The sequence below is a fragment of the Etheostoma spectabile genome, chromosome 22 (genome assembly GCF_008692095.1).
Source record: "Etheostoma spectabile isolate EspeVRDwgs_2016 chromosome 22, UIUC_Espe_1.0, whole genome shotgun sequence".
NCBI lineage: Eukaryota > Metazoa > Chordata > Actinopteri > Perciformes > Percidae > Etheostoma > Etheostoma spectabile.
The window spans coordinates 12,681,523-12,703,067 of NC_045754.1; the positions used below are offsets into that span (position 1 = coordinate 12,681,523).

Genomic DNA, 21,545 nt, shown 5'->3' on the forward strand with positions numbered 1-21,545 from the left:
CACACACACACACACACACACACACACACACATGGTCCATGGACAGCATTGCCCAGTATCAGTGAGTGATCAAAGACAAGACTGTTCCCATCACCTTGAGACCCCATCATGATGAAATAACAGCAAAGTGAGAGAGCTAATACAACTGGGTCACCTCAGTGCTGCAGGTCAGCAGGTTTGGAGCATGTTGCCCAGTGGATTACAAAATAACAACGTTCTCATGAAGCAACATAAAGGATCTGGATGAGAACTGACAGTGTAGTAGCAGTATAATCACTATGTATAAAGTTCTTCATTAAGAGCCAACCATTCAGGTGGGACATGTGTGGATGTGGCTTAAGCTGATAAATCATTTTTTATTGAAACAACTTGAAGAGTGATAAAAGCTGGAGGCATTTAAATGCATGTTACCTCCACAATTCATCACATATTTAGTAAAAACTGGATGTTCAAAGTTTAAATCATGCAGGGCAAAACAGTAAAAAATATGAAAGATGTTTGATGCATAATGGTGAGCATTCTACAATTTTGAAAATGAATCTTGTGAGTGCAGTGTCTCACAAAGGATAAACGGTTTTGCACCATTGCATCATACAATATGTTGGCACTAGAGTCACTTTAAAGATAACGAAGTAGCATGATATACATATTACTAGAAAAAGGGGTGGAGATGGGATTATAAAACAATCTGTAGTGATATTAATGAAGTTTCTTTCCTTTTTGCTGCAACTTCAAGATGTGCCAATGGAGCATAATGCAGAGCTCTCACCACAATCGGCCTCATCACTGTGGTCCTGACAGTCGTGGACACCATCACACTTTGCGTTCTTCTTCATGATGCAGGAGCCACTGTTGCATTGATACCTGATTTCAGAGCAGGTTGTTTCTGACAAAAGTAGAGAACATATTATATAATTAGGTTGAACAGTGAAAGGGCACACATATTAAATAATTAAAAAATGTATACCTTGAGTGCAGTTGATCTCATCTATTCCATTAGTGCAGTCTGTCTCTCCATTGCATACATACAAAGGATGCAGAGGACTGTTGCCCCCACAGTTCTTTTTCGGCCTCGCTGTAAAAATAGGCAACATGTTTCCAGTGCAGTGCCATTCGTTCTTAAACAGCCAGTACTATGTAACTTGTAAGACGACTTACAGCAGAAGACCTCGTCACTCTCATCCTGGCAGTCGTCCAGGCCGTCACAGCGTCGACTTTTCTCCACACACAGTCCTGTGGAGCACAGGAAGTGGCTCTCTGGACAGGCTGGTGCACACATGAGTGGGGAAAAAGAGGTTTAAATAGACAAGTTAAGTGCATAAATAAAAGTTGCCTTTGCTGCATTTCATTTCTACTCTAGTGATCGACTAAATGACACCACAAGACGCTTCAATGGCTTTGCTGTTCAAAACTGTGAATGAAACAAAATCATTGACAAAAGAAATTGACTTAAATATTTTCATCTTTTCTAAAACAGGTCCATGTTGGGCATGTTTCACATGAAGTTTCAAAATGTCCTTACTCTGTAAAGTAGATTTTTTAGAATACACTTCAAAAACAAAGTCATTGATTCACATCCACCCTGGTGTACACCTATGATCTGTCATTTACTGCAGTGTATCCAGGCTGTTACAATGAGTCCTACTCTGGGCCTGCAGTGCTTACGCTGGCTGATATTGTAGCTGCTGTAAGACGCCTGGAAAGGCTGAGCAGAGTTACGTGAGCTGCTGCGAAATTCCACCTCTGGGCTGTGGTCAGCGATCCGAAACACCGTGTGGTGTCCCACGTAGCTGCCACAGAAACTGCAGAGGGAAAGCATCCATCAACAAACCATCACAGGATGTTGTTGTGGGACTGAGTAAACGCACAATTGAATACAATGTTAAAATACCTTATCCACTAAATATTACATCCAAAGACATTGTGTATGGCTGTAGATATTTGTAAAAATGGACAAAAATATATGAAATTGTTGAGGGAGTTAGAATTTTCTTTCATATGCATGCAGCTGTAATTTCCCCTTGGGGATCATTAAAGTCTGTCTTCTTCTGCACCCACATACATGATTTCATTGACCTTCCACCAGCCATGTTCACAGCCCTCCATGGCCTTTGGTTTCAATACATAGTTCTGAAACTGCAGAGCAACTCCTAAAGCACTGTTAGGGGTCTAAAATAAAATACAAAGAGAATACAGAATGAATAAAAGATATTTTAAGTCACTGGATAAGCACAACTCAGCCTCAGTTTGTCATGTATGTGTGTGCTCTACCTCGAACTTCCAGGTGCAGAAGCACTGTGGGGGCAGAAGGCTGGGGTGGAAGGGGCTGTAGATTTGACCAGTGATGTCAGGCATTATGTGGGTCTCAATTTGAGACATACACTCTGAGACAGACAGAGACAGACTTAAGGATTATACTTTCACCCCGGCCAGCCGTGTTCTTAAGATAAATCTCAGTGAGAATGACATTACATCACATATCACATTTAGCTGACGCTTTTATCCAAAGCATCTTCCAATTAAGTGCTTTCAACCTTGAAGGTACAAACTCCAGACAACAAGAAGTAAGTGCAAGTGCATTAGCTTTAAATAAGCCAAACTACAAAGAGCCAAAGGAAAGTGCAACATGCAAAGTGATACATCAAAAAAGGAAGAGTCAAAATTTTTTTTCTTGTTCTCAAAATTATTTCCCTTCTTTCTTGTGAAATTGTTGGTTAGTTTTATTCAATCAGGCCTTTAAAAAATAACTAAAACATTTGAGAAGGAAAATAATCATTTGTATGCAACTGCTCACGGCTCATGGACATATTGAATATGTGTGGAGGGGCCATACATAGTTAAATAAAGTTTGAAACCATTGACATATACAGTAACAATGTAATTGTGTCATACCTTCTTCAGCAATGGCCTGAAAGTGTCCTCTGAAGCTCTTGTTGTCATTTGTCATTCTGAAGGACAGCAGCATGACATTGGAGGTAGACACCAGGGAGAATGAGCTGGACACTGACTCACACAGCCTGCAGCACAGAGATACACATCAGTATATTCAAGGTTTATGTTTTAGAGAAAATACAGTGGCATATGGCAAGAAGCCTTTTGATTTGCTTGCAGCTTTAATATGTGGGAAAACAGGCGAGAAATCAGCTGTCTGGAAGCTCCACTCACCTGTGCAGAATGCGCCCTCTCATGGGCAGCAGAGCGTCGTACACAGTCAGGGCATCATTCACACAGTCGCTGGGCTCAATGACAAACGAGGTGACAGTCAGACGGATCAGAGAGCCAGGAGCAGCGGTGAGCTTTACATGGCAATTCACACCACCCCATGATGAGAAGACGTTTAAAGGTACACTTGCCCCAGGAAGGTTGGCATACAGCTTATCTACACACTGAGAGCCTTGGAGGAGAGGAACAAAAAAATCACACACGCTACATGACGTACAGTGTAACTTTTTTATAACAATAATAATAGTAATAATAATAATAATAATAATATTTTCACCTACCTGCTCCATTTGATGAATAATCTGATCGCTGAACAGCTGCAGGAAGACACAATTATTAATCTCTGCATTTATGCACAGTTTTAGGATGCACATGTAAACACTCTGACATACCATTGATAAGGATGGAGTCGATATCCACTGGGAGACCTAGCAGGTAGCCCACAGAGGACCTGTTCATCATGCTGATGTGGACCGAGTCTCTGAAAATGGCTCCAACGCACTCCTCACACACTGCTGGGCTCTTCAGTTGAGGGACCACAAACACCATCCAGAAGTGAACCAGCACACCGCCCTTGTTGTTGTGACTGGGTGAGGAAAACACAGTTACATTTGAACTATTAAAACAGGGTGTATTGCTCAGTTGTAAATAAGTATTGATGCTTAAAACTGGCATCAAAAGCACAATCTGAATCATAAATATCAGCTGGACCTCATTTTTCTTCAAGATGATGATGATGACTAACAGACCCACTGTACCTGAGGTCTGAAATGACAGCTTGCTTGTAGAGTCTGGCCACTGAGGACACCTTGTACACATTGCTCACCTACGAGACACCAGCAATTAACCGTAAGCCACTCAGAGCTCATGTTTAGCACTAACCATCATGTAAATAACTGGGTTACAGCCATACGTACCACGTGTTGTATTTTGTTTGCCATGGATACAAACTCACTGGACTGTTCCTGGCGGTACTCAGGGATAAACTCCACGTTGGCAACACGAAACATCCCGGCAAAATACACGCCACTGTTGCTTTCCCTGCGAACTAAAGAAATATTGTCAAAACGTGCATTATATGGTTCAGTGGTAATGTAATGTATTGTGGTATTGTAATCATGCACTGGAAATATATTATATATATTTTTTCATGAGATTTAATTAAAAGAATCCTCTCACTTACATATGAAGACCCACAGCAGCGACCACATGACAACCACCACCACAAACACCACTGCTGTGGTAATGACAGTGAGGTGCCGGATGCTTAACAGATAGGCCCACAGCCTCTTGAGTCCCTTGGGCTTACGTCTCGTCTTCCTGTACTTCCTGTAGAGCTTCTGTAGAGTGTGATCAACTGTGGCCACCTCCACAGACACATCTGCAATCTACAGCCGGGGGGGAACACATTCATACTCTAATGCAAAGTGCCAATATGTGAGCAGTAAATTCTACTTGGCCTTTCGGGTTGTCACTTCAATCTGTGTGGATTTTAATAGGGACGTGGTTAATGATGCTGAAATGATGTGAAAAGCAGAAAACAAGTGTCTCTTGATATTGTATATCCTTCAAGTGTATCAGAGATCTCAGGATTCAGTGTTGGGGGGTGGGGGAAAGGGCACAAGAGAAAGACGTTGGCTCTCTTTGAGGACCATAAGTAGGTTAAATTACTGCGGAAAAGATCAAGAGGGCATAACCATGCCTCTAACATTCTTTGCATCACTGTCCCTTATCCAGGTCAGTTAGTTTAGATTACAGTAGGCTGAAAAATAAGCTATCCCAAATGCACAGAGACGGTGGGTGAGCAAGTGTTTAAATAGTACAAGGTCACTGCATGCACTGAAATGTTAACAAAGTTAAACAAAACCATCACATTTAGTTGCTAATCTGAAAACAATGAAGCAAGCTTGTGTCTACAGCTAATGGCGCTCCATTACTGGTCACTTTTAGCTTGGGAAGAATGCCTGACAGATACTCCATCAGATGCAGCCCCCGGCTCTCATTGAGTTACCCAATGCACATATATTATTAATTCAGTGTCATTCCATACTGTGCAAGTGGCACTTAATCCATCAAAAGTAAGCAGGATATAGATTCCCACGGAAAAAAAAAGTTGAATCTATTTTACACATGTTTAATCAACCAATAGGACAAAAGATGTGTTAAAAGGTTTTGATATGTCCACATAAATCTCCAAGGTTTCATCTGGAGAAACATCTTTATTCAAATGTGACACAATTTAATATGTTGTAGTTTAAGTCACCATGCTTTTATAAGAATAACACTACATTAGGATACATCTTACTTACACTGGCAGCATCCGTTTGAGACACATCCTCATCTCCGATTGTCGTCTCGCTCGCCTGGCGCTCTGTGCCCATGACACATGCATCCCTTCAAACCTCTATCATCTAATTCCTGATTTCCAGTGTTTAAGATCCATTCTCTTTTCTTTCAGAACAAAAAGTGCTTTATAAAAGAAGCGGACCCACAAATAATGTAGAGCCACACAGCAGTGTTTGGACGTCGACAGGTGTGTGAAACCAGATCCTGGTGTTGGAGAAACAGGGCGCTCGCTGAAGGCAACGGACCTCCTCCAGTCCCACAGCTAATGTTTCATTCATCAACTTCTATCGCAGTCATCAAATTTACATAAACCAATATCCAACAGCCACAAACTAAAACAAACAACTGGATAAGCAAACACAATTATCTTAAAGTGACAACAATCTTGTTAGGTATTTTTTTGTACAAGAGTTTTATTTACAGTGTTAACAAGGTAGGTGAGTGTGTGTGAATTTATTCTCTGGCTGTTTTGTGCTCAGAGTGGACAGACTCCCAACAAAAAATGCCAGTCTCTGAAATAAACTAAAACATGTATGTCGACGTAAACGCAGGATATACATTGTTTTAATAATTAACATTTAAAAAAATATATTTCAGTTGGAATTAAAAAGACAAAAGGGGTGGGAGTCTTTTAAGTGAGCAGCATCTTTACAAAATGGACAGTCAGTATTTTAACACTTTTGTCATGCCATTTCCAACTTGTAGGCAATGGACTTCATGATGCAACAAAAACAAACACAAAGAGACACATGAGGCACAAAAACAGAACTTGACAGTACATTCACAGGCAGAAAAATACAGGAAAAAAAGTAAAGTGTTCTTTGAGTCTTCCGGACGGTTTGGGTGTGCTCTAAGCATGAACAGGGAGAAAAAAGATGAGGGAGCAAAGCCTCATTTTCTGAAGAAGGCGTTGCGGGTGATGCTGTACAACAGGTGATAAGGCTTTCGTTTTGGGGGTTCGGCCAGTGAAAAGACCTGCTGCTGAGGCACGCTGGTTGGAATAGTGATGTGACGCTGGTGAAGTGGGTGAAGGTTTTGGTGGTGTGGGGGGACAGAACCAGAGTAACCAATGGCTAAAAGGTGAGGAGGAAAAACAAAAACAAAATTATGAATGAAAATAAAAATTTAAATGAAGGGGCTAAATGGCATCAAGCAAAATATTTCCTTACTTTTGCTCTTCTTCTGTTTAGCTCTTCTGGCATTAACAATGGCCTGTCTTCTTTGCTCTTCACTGATCTCCATTCCTGCCAAGAAGCACACAAATACACCCTCAGGTCAAAACATTTCCAACCACCCCCTTCTTCCAACAATCTTTTTACCCTGTTCATCTTTCATTTGACATCTACCCACAGAATTGGTTTTGCGTCATGAAAGAAAGGAATTCTGCACAACTCACCCATCTCTTGGTCTTCCTTGACTCTGCATCTTTCCTTGGCAAAGGCCTGTAACCACCTCTGCTTGTCCTGGGCCTTCCTGCAGCACAGCACACATATAAACTCCAGAGTGGAGGCGTTACGTAGGCGCAGCGCATTCCTCAGGGTCAGGCCTAGGTCTAGGTCACGGCCGTCGGGCACGTCCACCACCTCGGTCTGGTCCATATCCAGCTGTCCCCGGTAGTGGAGCAGGTCTCTGCGCAGGATGTCTTTTTTACAGAAGACCAACTGGTGGTCAAACAGGAAGAAGCTGCGCTGTTGCATTTTGCCTTGTCGGACGACTCGCGTCAGCTCACCAGAGTGGATCAGCTCCGAGCTGCGCTCCAGCACATCAGGCCCCTGCAACAAACAATTACATAGACATAAAGTCAAAATATGTATACAATATTCTTTACAGAAGATTGGTAAATCATATAGGCTACTTTTAATGAATAACCAGAGTACAAATTGGAAGAATATTGATTAGTCATCATCACCTCCCAGTGTAGAATTGCCACCTGCCAGTGAGCGATGGTGTCAACACTCTCCTGTCGTCTCTTTCTCTCATTTATCAGACTGGCCACGTTCTTCATAGCCTCATACGCTTTGCTCACTCCACTGTAGTCACTGCAATACATCAGTAAAGGAACAATGAGCATAGTGTCTGCTGCCTTAACCATAAAATTGATTGGATTGACGCACATTTCCATTCATAGTAACACACTACAATCTCAATCGTGAAAAATAATTAATAAAACCATTGGGATTTGGACCACCATGAATTCTTTATTTGAAGGTGAATGAATGGACCATTGACAGTTACTAAATTGGTTAAGGCTGTACACACACTAAGTAGCATTGCAGCCATTTGCTTATAGCTTTCATTGTACAGCCAAGATAACGTAACGCTACACAGACAACAGCTTCATCAAGTCGAGGTACCTTCATTGTGTGATTTAGTGGCATGAGATGTGGTTATATTTAAAATGTATGCAAAGCGACAAGCAATGTTGGGTTAAGAAGTGACCAACTGTCAACACTGAAGTAGATGGCTTATGACCTATGTATTATTTTATGTTAATGTGGGGTGGTTGAAAATTATTTATGTAGGCTGGAGTGCAGTAAAGCTTCTATCTTTGCATGTCTGCACAAGATTGTGTATGGGAAAAGTTATATAAAGATGCATGTAATTAAGTGCCAAAAGAAAAAGAATAGTATAAATAGTAAAGTCAAGAATTTCCAGAGGAGTACCTGTGGTCTTTGGGGGTGTACTTAAGCAGTTCCCCCAGCTGCAGGGGGTATTTACAGATCTTCTGGACGGGCGTGAGCAAGAATCCTGCAATTGAAATGTCGATCATCTGCTGGAGGAGCCGGCAGGCCTCAAAGAAATGCTTGTATTTGCCCGACTTCATGAGACGTTGCAGCTCAGCACAGGCTGCTGGATGAGTGTTACAGTAGTCTGAGTAGATAGAGAAGCCCTCTCCCTTATGAAAAATGAGAAACATTCAATGAAAATTTAGAAAAATGGAATCAGGTAAATAAATGAGTTACACAGTGATTAAGGGAAGGTTTTGTGAGTGGCTGCTACCTGCAAGAGAAAACAAGAGCCTATTTCACTGAGATGTGGTTGGTCTTTGTTGTACTTCTTCTCCAGGTCTTTGATAAACTGCCTCTGAAACCTGTAGATGTCCTCTATGTTGCTGAAGATGGTCTTCAACTGCAGCTCAGTGAACATGTCCGGGTGTTTACGGCACTGACGGATGTAACCCTAAAAGTAACACAAAACCAGTATGCTGACTACACTAACATAAGCTATGAAAACAGTTCAAACACTAGCCAACAGGAGGTGCTAAACAGATTAGTTATTTCTGAAATACAAATGTAGCTTATTCTAAATATTTTATTACAAAAAGTTGACATTAGAATGTAGGACTGCTTGCGAGCTGTGAATTACATCTCGATTAGAAGCAGCAGCCCTAAATGTAAATATTAAGGCCCGTACCTCACAGATGTCTTTTAGGTGTTTGATGTAGATGCGTTCAGTATTCATGATTTCCTGAACCACATTGGTTCTCATCTGCTCCTTGTGCTGAGCGCTGTGTGTGTCCCTGGAAGTTGGATTTTCCTGGTCCGCTACACTCTCCACACTTTCTGCACTCGAGCCCTCCTGGTTCACTCGCACCTAAAATACATCAAACACACATTATTACAAAAAGGAGAACAATGACTACTTAGACTACAAAAACTCCACATTACTATGGTAACAACATGTGCAAATTTAACCAGCTCCTGTTTGGCAACATTGGTTCAGTGCCAAGCAATTACACAGCAGACGGCCATCTGCCAATCAAATAACCTCACTATGGTTACCACAGCTTGTCTAATTAAGACTTAACTGTCAATCAGCTCTGGTCACCGCAGAAACCAGCTGAACCTCTGAGGTTTGAACCCTTCCACACACACTTTTAAGAGGGCTGATGAGGTTTGTTTGGACCTAAGCCAGTTTGCGGGTCTTTTTTGTGCTGTTGGAGAGCAAACATGCATTAGACACATAGGTCAGGAAGTCCACTTACCCTCACAAAGCTGGAAGGGAACCAGGACTCCTTGTCAGCCCCCCTACCCCACCACCAGTCCTTATGCGAGGCTTCCAGGACACGGATAACATCTCCTGCCTTGAAGGCTAGCTCCTGCTCCTCCATGGTCACATGGTCCCAGGCAGCCTCAGCATACACTGTGTGGCCGGAGCTTATCCACTGAGTAGCACACACACACACAGATAAGATAAAGATACAATTACATGCATGCTAAGCCTATGTCTAACATGTAAGATTATGTTTAGACTTAGAGATACTGCAGTGGTTGTCTGTTCTGCCAAACATCTTGAAAACACACATTTTCACATGGTTGTTCACGAGGCATGCATACAACAAGATAAATGTTTAATTGTAAATTCAATAGACATATTTGGAGAAGATGTTTGAGTGTTGCAACATGACAAGTTTCCCTCCTCGGGCTTACCTCGTTGAGCACAGAGAGCTCCACCCCTGGCTGGAGGTAGGTGGTGACATCAGTGAGCTCATCAAAACTGCCCTCCTCCTCCTCACTTACGCTGTCATCAAGTGTCGCCGAGCACTCAGACACACCATCTGCAACACATATACAGAAGTTAAAAACAATTTGTGGAGCTGAGAATATTCTGACAAGATTTAAATAATTCAGACAAGCCACAGATGCAGGAACACCCACACCTGGCTCAACACCAACATTTTCTTTCAACATGCTTATTGACATTCCCAGAGCCAGGTTTCCCACAGACTAAAATTTGTGATCAACAACAATGCCAGTTCTCACCACTGAGCACTCTGTGGAGCTTACGCCGCCCAAGACGGTCCAGTCCGATGGGAGTGCTCTGGGAGAGGGTGGAGGGGCGAAACCTGGCAGACACTGCTCTGTAGGGGGGAACCTGGTGGGAGGGGATGGGCGGCCGTGACAGGGGCTGCAGAGAAGAGACAAGAAACATCCTGGGATTTAGGAAGAGCTCACATTCTCAGGCTTTCACCACCTAACTGGTGACTGTTTCACAAAGAAATAAAGTCAGCGACTTCATAACAGATAGCATTTATAACCAAGATCAATTATTTTGGATTTCAGTACACAGTAGTATAAAAAATGACTGACTCAAGGTTCATGGTTGGTGTATTTAAGGTCCTGACCAAAGGGGACACTCCGGCTACTTGTCGTTGTTTGTACAATTAAAGTAGTGCTCATTATTTTTATTTTTTTTATATAGCCTTCATCTGTTGAAACATTAAAAAGGCAGGAAAATATGTTTAAACAAATAATGTATACTGATCTGCTTCCTTTATCCTTCTGTTTAAACCACCACTCACATGGCTAGCATTGGCAGGAAAAATATTGTTTTTTTTTCCCTAACAATTTGGAGGATAGACATTGTTCAAATATAGATCTAACTGCAAATTTCATTATTTGGATTCTTTTATTAGCAAATAAATAGCCTGAAGCCAACTATGATTACTCACATGACTGATTGAAACAAAATGTATACAACCACATTTCTAGTTGATATACAGCAGATGGGAATTCATCATAGCCTTTCACTTCTAGTAGGTTTAAACTGTAAAGGCTTACAGAAGGAAGGCGGTCGTCCTTCTCCTCTGCATCAGAAGAGAACAGATCCACAGCTCCTATCACTGATATTGGACGCTGCCTCATGCCTTGAACGTCTCCGTTTATGCTGTAGTTCTCAGGGCTATCTCCAGTCCCACACGTCATTGCGTCATTTCCACTGTAGTCTTTAGTCAATGATGTATTTGCTGTCCTTTCTTCAGCATGCACTTCTACCACTTCCTCAGGAATGGAGTGCTTCCTGGAAAGGAGCTGTCCGTAGTCAGAGATGGGCCGAGGTCTTGGGCGCCCACTCCTTCGTCTGGGCTTGACGCAGGCTATTTCCGTGGGTGTAGTGCGCGATGTGGGTGATGTGGGTGACTCCAAAAGGCATGTTGAAGAGATAGGAGGGGTATTGCTGGTTGTTGGAGAGAGTTCCTCTGTTTGGAGGAGTGCTTCTGGACCTTGTTGGTCTGATGTCACCTAGGAATCAAAAACTCAAATTTAAAACTCAATAAAAGGATGATATTATTTTTTTTCCTGTGCAATGATAAGCAAAGTACAATTATGTAGAACATAATGTCTGCTGGGAATAACTGGGAAGTTAATCAGAAACAGACCAAAATGGTACTGCCAGTCTCAAAACTTCCAACTCAAAGCAACTGTCTTGGTTGGATCTCAATGCAGAACCGACAAGAATAAAAGGGAAACTATTTCAGGAGTCTCATGAGAAACTTTATTATCATGTGAAAGTATTCAAGTTCACACAGTGATTGGCTCCAAATTTTGAACACAATAAACCGCTATGCTTATCAAGTTCAAACAAGAAGTGTAACAGAAATTCCACAATAAAATGTTATCATTCCATGTTTGTCAGCAGGTATTGTATACTGATGGTCAAATATTGGCTAATGGTTACTCATTTGGAAATTGTTGGTCTAAGTCTTTCTTACTCAGCCAGCAATCAAACCTCACCTCTTGGTTTTCTCGATCTGGGTCCGGTCCCCGGCATATGCACTGGAGAGGCACACAATGGACTAGCACCATTGTGAAACCAAACAAACACAGTGGGGTATGTGTCCCCAAGACCTGATTATTTTTTGAGGCTACTAAAAGCCAAATGATTTTTAAAGTAAACAAATCAGATTGTTCCGCATCATCTTCAAAGGCAAAATCCTACTCTCAGACTAAAACACATCACTATAACCGTGCGTTTCTAGCCTGTCTACCTGGTGGTGCTGCTAGCTGTCCAAGGCCCAGTGTCCTCCGCGCTGGACTTTGATCCACTGTGCTTCAGCTAGCGGAAAGGGGGAGATGTGAAGCGGGGGCTGTACTCACTCATAGCAACAGGACTATGGAGCAGTTTTGCGCAAGGGCCACTAATCATAAACAAAGCCTAATCATTAACTCTGCCCCTTCAGTGTGCATGGTAGCACAGAACAGCTGGCTTCAGCATGTGACCCTGCTACACCAGAAGTCAGTAATTCATACACAACTGACAGGAAAAAGGACAGTGAAGAACAACTTATGCCTACGCCATTATTTATTTGACACTGGAGGGGACTTTGGACACACACAGCTCCTTTTTTTAATCATACAAGCACAATACTGACAAGCATCATGGTAACATGAGAACTTATCTCAATGGGTTAGAATCATGCCAGATTCAAAGATCACTTCTTAGAGGTGTGATGCTTCATTTCCTAAGACAAGGGTCAATGCCATTCAACTGGAAGATTGGAATCAATTAATGATCATGCTGTTCTAGATTCTAGAGAGATTTCAGTACTTCCTTCTGCTATGAAAGTTTATAGAGAGCCTGTAATCTAATTATATCCAATACCATGTTCCGGTGTCAATGACAAAGGTGCTGGTAAAGTGTGATAGTGCAAAACATTTTGCAGCTTTGTTCTCTTTCAGCTGCAGCACATCATATATATGTAAGCAGTGAAAAGCTCTGTAATCAAAGAGACAAGTTGCACAAAAGATAGTACACTAGCTGATGTCTTTGTTAGTGTTTTATACATGTCCTGCATTGTGTCAGGATATCTGCATCTTCTGTGCTAATAAGCAGGGAGAAATAAATGCAGCAATACTGACTGCTAATAGAAACATTACTATATATCATTACTATAAACAGTATGTGCCAAGACAATTTGATTATTTACATCAGACCTTTAACACACATGATTTTGCTCTTACCTCGTTTGGTTGCATGTTGACTTCAGTCTCTTCTTGTTGGGAATGTTCTTTCTGCCAGAGACATGAATCACATTCTGCTGTCTGTTTATAGCTACTTGTTGTGGCCACAGTCGGTAATTCATAATGAGCAGGTGACGTCTGCTCGGTTCCTTCTGGGGGCTCCACAGAAACCTGGCTGATAAGGAGCTGATGCTGCTGTGGGCTGGCATAGGATTCAGGCTGTTGATGAACCAGAGGGTTGTGCTCAACAGACATGACCCGGGCTCTGACAGGCGAAGGCCGGCGCTGTCGCTCGCTGGTTGTTAGGCAAGGTACACGGCGGGAGTAGTCGTCATGGAGACGGGTCAGGGGTGACAAGGGTGTCCGAGAAGTGGGGCTGGGGGAGGGACTTTGCCTGCGTCGAACAGTCAGGTCAGTCATGCTGCCTACTAGCTTTAGCATCGGCCCTTTGGTCATCACAGGGCTCTTCCTGCGGCTAACAGCGTGGTCCTGGAGGTCCACTGAAGAGGCGCTGGCTGTCCTCTGGATGTTTGGTGTCTCGCTTGACAAGCTAGTCCTCTCGGGTTCTTCCTGAAACAAAGGAGGTCCTGGCATTTGGGCTTTGCGTCTAAAAGGGGCCTTAAATATATGAAGATTTTCTGCACTTTTGCTCAGTCTGCTCAACACCTTCACATTTGTGTTGTCATTTATGTTCTTTGTTTGGACATTGATCCTGGATGTCTGATATGGTTTCAGACTGTCCGTAACTTCATTTGTGCTCCTTCCTGCTAGTCTCCTGTTCCCTGTGTCGAGTAAAGAGATGCGTCCTGCTCCATACGCTCTCCTAATACTCCTTGACAATCGTGTGTTCCGCGTGAACCCATCTTCATCATTTTCCTCATCATCATCGTAGTCCTCAATATCTGATCCACATCGGCTTTTCACAGCCAACTTTTGGCCATCAAAATCTCCATTAGCCACACTATATCCTTCAGCAAAATGTAAATGATTTTCTGCATCATCTAGACCAGGGTCAATGTTGGCTACACCAGTGCCATTGGTAATTTCCTGATCTGATGGGTCATGTTCTCCATCATGGGCGAACGCCCCTTTACTCTGTATACCCTGGAGCACAGAGGAGCGGAGCTTTTTGAAGGAGTCCACAACACCCAGTCCTGAAAGTCCTGACCAGGACTGGGGGACGCTGTTGCTGTCACTGCTGTGGGTTGAGGTGGTACTGTCAGTGGTTGGACTGTGAGCAGGGACAGGGCCCTTCCTCGAGTTCGAAAAAAGCCTCATAATTCTTGAGGAGTAAGGCTTTCCCTCAGGTTGACCTATAACAGGGTTGGTCCAGGCAGAGGAGTTGATGCCATTTAATCTGTTTTCGTCTGAACTTGCGGTCATTGGCTGTACAACACAACCAGACAGCAGACATGGGACTTCACTTCTGTCAGCATGACTGTGAAATGGGTATATATCACTGAGGGGTCGACTTCGGATCAGCGGGTCAGCTTTACAGTGGTGGAGGCACGGGAGAGAGTCTTCGCTTGTGGACAAGACTCTGTCCTGTTGTTCTGCCTGCAAAACCAAACAGAGATTCATTTCAGAAATCTTTGCATGTTGCATTATAGAAGAATGAAAGGTCCTATTCAAAGGTTACTATGTTGAAATGAAATGTATTAGATAAAAGCAGATAGACCACTCCAAAGAGAAATATGTATTAGTTTTTGAAAATAAACTGAAGAAAATAAATATTTTTTACAGTAAGAATGTTTTAGGGCTGGGCTGAAGTCTGGGAAATTTTAAATCCTGAGGAAAAACATCATGAAAAAGACATCTAGTATGCATAAAGGGATGGGAGTATGAGAATGAGCTAATATGTGTTAACAGTACAGTGTCCTCTGTGTTTGTATGTAAAGAGGAGGAACAGAGAAGAAAGGGAGAGACACAGATCAACAGAAAGACGCATATCCCTCATTGTGCACAGGATCCAGAGGAATAAAACATCTTTCGCTGAGAACACTACATGCATTTGTCCTTGGTGCTGTATTTCCATGTCCATAGAGAGCTGAGGCCCAGGTTGGGGTGGTGTTGTGCTAAGTTTGTGTGTGTGTATGTGTGTGTGTGTGTGATTAAGGGCAGTGGTAAATGCAGCTAAGCCTTTGAAGTGGGACTTTGTGAGCGTGACTAAGCAATGAAAATTGTTAATCCATTGTGATTAATGCAATAAATTGCCCAGTTTTCTTCAGATTACGTAGAAGATAAAGTAACGGCGAGGGGGAGGGTTGTGTGGTCTTCAAATTAGTGAACATAGTAAAACACAGAGTCCTCAATGTTTGCCTATATAGGATTCATACTTAGTTTTATTTTATTTTTGTGTCACACTAAACACTTGGCCCATCCCATATGGGATTACAAGAAACCACAAACCTATTTAACAGATATCTTCCAGTTGCATATACAAATCATTTGGAGAAATATATACTAATAAGCCTTTTCACAGAGTACATTTAGCATGTCATAGTAGGAAACACACAGGTGTTACTAATAACATTAACAATGGCTCTGTACTATTCAAGTGTCCCAGTAAGCCACGACATGACTGACAGTGGGTCAGCATGCACAATACCAGGACCCTGAAACCAAAGCAGCTAAATGTAATTCAGGCATCAGTCATTTTATTATTTACAGCCGTGCTTTTCCTTCTTTGACATGTTAAAATGTCTTCTGTGTCACCCTTTCTCCAGGTTTCTTTTATGACTAAATTCAAAAAGGCCACAAAATGACACATCAGATTACTTCTAACTAACTTCTAAGCTGCCAAGTGACTTACAAATTATCTCAAATAAAAAACAAAAGTTTAACTATAAAGTGACTTGTCTATAGAGGCTACAGTATATTGACAATAATAACAATACAGTATGAATGTATGACTATAAAATATCATCCTATATGCTTTTCCATACCTACAAATAAATCCCATCTCTAAAAACAACAATTTGTGCTTTACTTGCAAATGAGGATTCTTAGGATAATATATTATGGCTTGCAGATTTTAAATTGCAGTTAAAATAGAACATTTCTATGGATTATTTTACTTCAACACCCCTCCCCCCATTTATTATTTATAGCAGGATATAAATATATGATAAATACAGATGACAAACTACATCATCCATATACACTTAAAGACTACATTGCAGTGTGTTATAAACCATTTATTAATTATACACTGCTTATAAATGCTAAACGGTGGATGACCTGACTGCTGATTGTTTTACATTTCTTACAAGAAAACGGTCTCCTACCGACAAAAAAGGTCAGCCCCAATATATTGTTATATTTATTTAGGTTTACAACAAATTGTCACAACTTGTCACAACACAAACGGAAGCCATTTTTTAAGGTTTGAAGGCAGTGTCTTCCACTGTCTGCTATGTACACATGCAAGTATCCTGGAACGTTCCCAAACCTCCCATCGTCATGCGTGTCCAGCAGCAGATGGGCTTTCTGAGACAAACTCTCTGTGGAATCTGCTGTCACTCTAACCAGCTCTCTCCATCATGCCGAACACTTATGTAAACACAGAGCCACCGCTGCCAAGCACCGCTGCTGACAGACAGTAAACACCCCTTGCGAACAATGTGCTGCTTTCAAAGCTATGCTGAATTGTCTTCTTGTACTTTCTCTTCCTTGGCCACGGGAAAAATCGTATTAAGTAGCACCAGAAAAAAAATAGACAGGATCAATTTTTCCATTTATTTTTCAACCCGAACGATTGGAGATAGGAAAGGAATTTCTACAGCTTGATGTAGCTTGTTTTTGTTTTGAATACTCAAGTCGTGCTATCGCCCATTCTACCAACTGTGCTATCCTTTCTGCTTTCTCCCTAAACTGTCACAGGCCAGTTGGCATCTACTGATACTGAGCCAAACCAAGCTGACGTAGGTGGTGACTTTCACTACGACAACACGAGACGTCAACTTATACGCAATATGCTTTTTACTCCAATATCTCTACAGAATGTTCGTTTCTGTGACTTTTAACTATGCCATTTAAAACTGGTGATGGATTTATAAGCCTTATTGCATTTCAAGTCTAAATTCAATGGATCAACCTCAATGACAATGTTTGCTTTGATGTGCATGGCATTTGTTTTACTGGTGAAATGGCAGGTGTGTTGGCAATCCATAACTACTAATTACAAAGCAAATTCTACACTGGCACACAAAGCTTGCTTAATGATGAAAAGCTGTTTTTGTTTTGAGAGATAAAATATATATGGTATAGTATTCTGAAAACCTCTTTGATTTTGTTTATTTATCTCAAAAAATATCAAACCTAAGCTCTGTCATCTTTTCCTTTCCTCCTTATTTTCTGAAATGACAAAAAAAAAATCATACAACCATTTCTACAGCTATGCATGTTGCAACATCCTAACAAATATTACTTACATATATGTTACTAGCACACCCTATTGTCTGTAAGCAGATCACTTTTACTATGAACTCTCCCATTTTAACTGTGCTCTGCCTGTGTACCAGGATCACTGCTGCTCTCCAGCTTCCTCCTGCTTGGCTGTGGATGGGAGCGGTGCACTGGTGCCCTGGTCCTGAGTTAATTAACAGCCCAGGGAGGAACCCCCCCCCCTCCACACACCCACACACACACACACACACACACATTGCAGCCAGCTGGAGCCAGCCTCAGATTAGACTCCCAGAGATGAGGATGAACACTCATCCAGATACATAAACATGTATACAAGGGCTAAAAGCATGCACTGCAAAAACACATGCACAATTAATTAGAGCATCCTTTCTCATAGTGCACGGCCCATTTCCATGTGTGTGCATGTGTCCTCACACGCATACGTGCACGGAGCTGAGAAGGGAGGAAGGCAGTTAAATCATTGCCTCCCTTCCTGTTTGGCTAGAAAACCCAGGCAGTAATGTAAGGGGTCATAAACGCATAGGGATAAGGTGACCCCCTACCTACCCATAGTTCACTTCTGCAGTATGTCCTGCCTGAGGCTAGGATAAAACTCATTCTGCCAAAATGTACAAAGTATTAAATTGAAAAACCACCAGAGAAAGTATTAAGTGAAAATACGCGTTTCTGTCATTTTCCGTTCTCTGGCTTAACTCTGAGACAGACACAAGCACCCCGGAGCAACATCGCCATTCCTTTGTAAGCTGTCACTTTACTGGTCGTCTATTTGGCTCGAGCAATAAAAGCTGTGGGGAAAAATGTTCATTGAATATTTCTGTCAAGTAAATGAGTTCACATTCGTGGTTGAAAAAGCATCTTTTTAGCCTTTATGCCTGTTATCTGACCTTACAGTCTGTTTCCTAACAAAGATTAAAGCGTCAGCAAGAAAACTCAAAACAGTGTGTGGGAGCGGGAGTGTGTGTGTGTGTGTGTGTTTGTATGTGTATAGCCTGTTTCTCTTCCATCCCAGTAATAATCTGATTAGCAAAGCTTTACCAGTCTGTGTCCAGGACTGGTTTCATCTACACATGATAGCCTAATCAGGGCAATAACTAGGCTATTCAGCACTGACTGAGAGTGACACCCAAAGCTTGTTAACAGCCCACCAGGAATTGACTGCAGGGGGCAACTTGGCACATGTGCATTTTACATGTTAAGAGTGAAAATTAAGAGATAAAAGGCTGAAATTCCACAAACACTATACACTAAACACGATAAGAATTATGTCACCTCTTTTGTACATGTCCCATAGGGCTGGGCAATATATCAATATTGTGATATGAGATTAGATATTGTCTTAGATTTTGGATATTGTAATAATGTGATATTACATAAGTGTCTCTTCCTGGTTTTAAATACTGCATTACAGTAAGGTGATACTTTTCTGAACTTACCAGACTGTTTTAGCTGTTCTGTTATTTGCCTTTTCCCCACTTAGACATTATGTTCATTTTATTGATGATTATTTATTTAAAATCGAACAGTGCAGAGATTTGGTTAAATCACCAATTGTCAACCTTAGAATATCGCCACAATATCGATACCGAGGTACTTGGTCAAGAATATCACGATGTCTGATTTACTCCCTATTGCCCAGCCCTAATGTCCCATCTGGATCTGCTACAGATCAGTTTTCTGGGTTAAGTTTCATATTTTTCTTTACCTAGTTCCTCATTTTTGATCTGGCAGATAGAAGATTGGGGGAGGCCACTCCCCTTTCAACAGACCGTGGGAAGTACAGGTAAACCAAGGAGTGTCAGCACTCTCACACAGGCAGCTACTTACTCACCTGATCTGCTGTGGAGTGTCATGAAGACAGAAAGCTAACACCACACAGTGCACAAGGCTTAGACAGGACAAAACACCACTGAGCCTTGTTGTATATAGTATACAGTGTAACCTGACAGCAATGCAACAATAACCAAAAGGTTGTTATCAACATTTAAAAATCATGAAAACAGACAGCTTCTCGAGAGCACAAATCTACTAATATTATATAGGGATATGAGACAATCTTAAACATTGTTCTGTGAGCTTGAAATAGTTTACACAGCATTTCCCTGCACAAATGTCCTTTTTGACTGAGTCACAGCACTAAAAATGGCTGGTTCAAACTTAAGTGACATCTTTGCTGTCTTTGTCAATGGACTGAAGTACAAAAAGAAGGTAAACTAATGCAGAATATTTGCATTAACTACAGACATAAAGCTTAATGTTGTCTCAGATGAGACAGAATTACAACCGTGTATGAAATAAAAGGTTGTTTGTACAGTTGTTTAGTTTTGTTGTAATACTAAAAGTTCTATAAAGCAGAGGACTGCGACCTGTAAATATATTTAACACTGAATGATCTAGACACCACAGTTTACCTCTAGTATACAATCCATCTGGGGAGCCATGAAAACAAGATAACTCTCCACCCTGATGGATAATAAAGACAAATGATATTCCAATTAATTGTGAGTAACCTGTTGTGATGGCTGCAGACTCCTACAGTTAGTGTAGCTAAGTTAGTACATGCTAAGAATGAAGCAGAATCTAAAAACAAAGAGCTATGGAAGGGGATTACACTGAGTAGTTTTCTAAGCCCATAAAGAACTCGGGGCCAATAAACTGCTTATTTATTTCTGCATTAATTAACTTTCTTTGGTCATAAAGCGCTTTGTAGTAACGTTGGCCCCAACCCCTCCTTCACCAAGTCCCTGCACAGCCTGGCATCTCCCACATCACTATAACAACCACCGCTGTAATGCACTACAATAACCCCCTCTGGTCCCATTTCAAATAAGAACGGAAGAGGGAAAATCACCGCAACTGTAATGTGATAATGTTACACGAATAATATTAATAATTTAAAGGAAGTATGTGATCACTTATCACTCGTTATTGCTGTGAATTAAATTAGCAGTCATTAAGCAGTTAATAGTTAAACTTTAGCTTACCCTGCTCATAGTCGCTGATGTTGTCCTCCTCACCTTTTCCTCACATCAACAGAGCAGCTGTTTGTGTTGTTTAGCCATAGTGAAGTAGTTTCTCCGAGGTCCAAAGACTTGCCTCGCACTCGCCGTCCTCTCGCAAAAACATGTCGGGTACAAAAACCACGATAACTGCGCTGGCCCTGCTAACTAGTTACCCCGCAACATATTAAGACAAATGGCTGGCTGACTTCTTAAACACACTGAGCTAGCAACTCGAGCTAGCTCACGAGCTCACGGCAACTTCTAAATTGCGCAAGCTTTGCGGTTTTTTATTTCGCTTTCACCGACTGGCAAAACCTGATGGTAGTCAAGTAACTTCAGAGCACAAAATAAATACTGAGTCATGCGATATCTTCCGAAGTTACTCAAGATAAGCTTTTCATTTTGCTGATGGGTCCAGCTCAAATACGTCTTTCTTGAAGAATTGAGCTGGCAAGCATCATTAATGCACTTGTTGCAGTGTTTCCAAGGGGCGGGGCTTCGAGAGGTTACAATTGAGGTTACTGGTTGACCACAACGTGACCAGACGGCGGACAGCCAATCATAATTATTTAGATGAGTCCGTGACCCCCCAAAACCACGCCCAAGGTGGAACCTTCTTAGAAGAATAAAAAAGAGAATGCTGCTCTTCACTTCCTGCGGCTCTTTGAAGACAAAAAAAGACTGGACCTTCCAGTTTGTATTGCTGTCTTCCTCGTGTCATGTCTCTTCACCATGCCAAAAACATTTAATGGCTCGGGTATTTCTATTGTAAATGCCCTTCCCCAAATACCAAAGGAACGATTACATA

The 21,545-nt window shown here is 41.7% G+C and overlaps 2 protein-coding genes across 4 annotated transcripts in view; both read right to left on the bottom strand.

Moving 5' to 3' along the window:
* Nucleotides 1–4,610, bottom strand: part of LOC116672517 (uncharacterized) — a 15,895-nt gene extending 11,285 nt beyond the window's left edge. Inside the window, exons 1-13 of the mRNA XM_032504397.1 lie at nt 4,406–4,610; nt 4,140–4,270; nt 3,981–4,048; nt 3,615–3,808; nt 3,504–3,539; nt 3,166–3,394; nt 2,893–3,017; nt 2,272–2,384; nt 2,063–2,169; nt 1,666–1,802; nt 1,159–1,266; nt 968–1,075; nt 770–886 (exon numbers count right to left, since the gene is read on the bottom strand). Coding sequence (XP_032360288.1) covers nt 770–886; nt 968–1,075; nt 1,159–1,266; nt 1,666–1,802; nt 2,063–2,169; nt 2,272–2,384; nt 2,893–3,017; nt 3,166–3,394; nt 3,504–3,539; nt 3,615–3,808; nt 3,981–4,048; nt 4,140–4,270; nt 4,406–4,433 — 1,501 coding nt within the window. The 5' untranslated portion in view covers nt 4,434–4,610. The remainder of the gene's footprint in view (nt 1–769; nt 887–967; nt 1,076–1,158; nt 1,267–1,665; nt 1,803–2,062; nt 2,170–2,271; nt 2,385–2,892; nt 3,018–3,165; nt 3,395–3,503; nt 3,540–3,614; nt 3,809–3,980; nt 4,049–4,139; nt 4,271–4,405) is intronic.
* A 1,357-nt stretch (nt 4,611–5,967) lies between these two features.
* Nucleotides 5,968–21,209, bottom strand: spata13 (spermatogenesis associated 13). Of its 3 annotated transcripts, XM_032504417.1 has the most exons (13): nt 20,720–21,209; nt 13,308–14,864; nt 11,130–11,588; nt 10,332–10,476; nt 9,999–10,126; nt 9,554–9,733; nt 8,983–9,162; nt 8,569–8,748; nt 8,232–8,464; nt 7,478–7,607; nt 6,965–7,340; nt 6,738–6,812; nt 5,968–6,641 (listed from the first exon to the last, which is right to left on the bottom strand). In XM_032504417.1, the coding sequence occupies exons 1-13, from the start codon at nt 20,726–20,728 to the stop codon at nt 6,460–6,462; spliced, it is 3,834 nt and encodes a 1,277-aa protein (XP_032360308.1). In that variant the 5' UTR covers nt 20,729–21,209; the 3' UTR covers nt 5,968–6,459. The 3 variants fall into 3 exon arrangements, with proteins under 3 accessions (XP_032360308.1, XP_032360310.1, XP_032360309.1); XM_032504419.1 differs by lacking the exons at nt 13,308–14,864; nt 20,720–21,209 and adding an exon at nt 12,335–12,618; XM_032504418.1 differs by lacking the exons at nt 13,308–14,864; nt 20,720–21,209 and adding an exon at nt 12,081–12,328.
* Between the last annotated feature and the right edge of the window lie 336 nt (nt 21,210–21,545).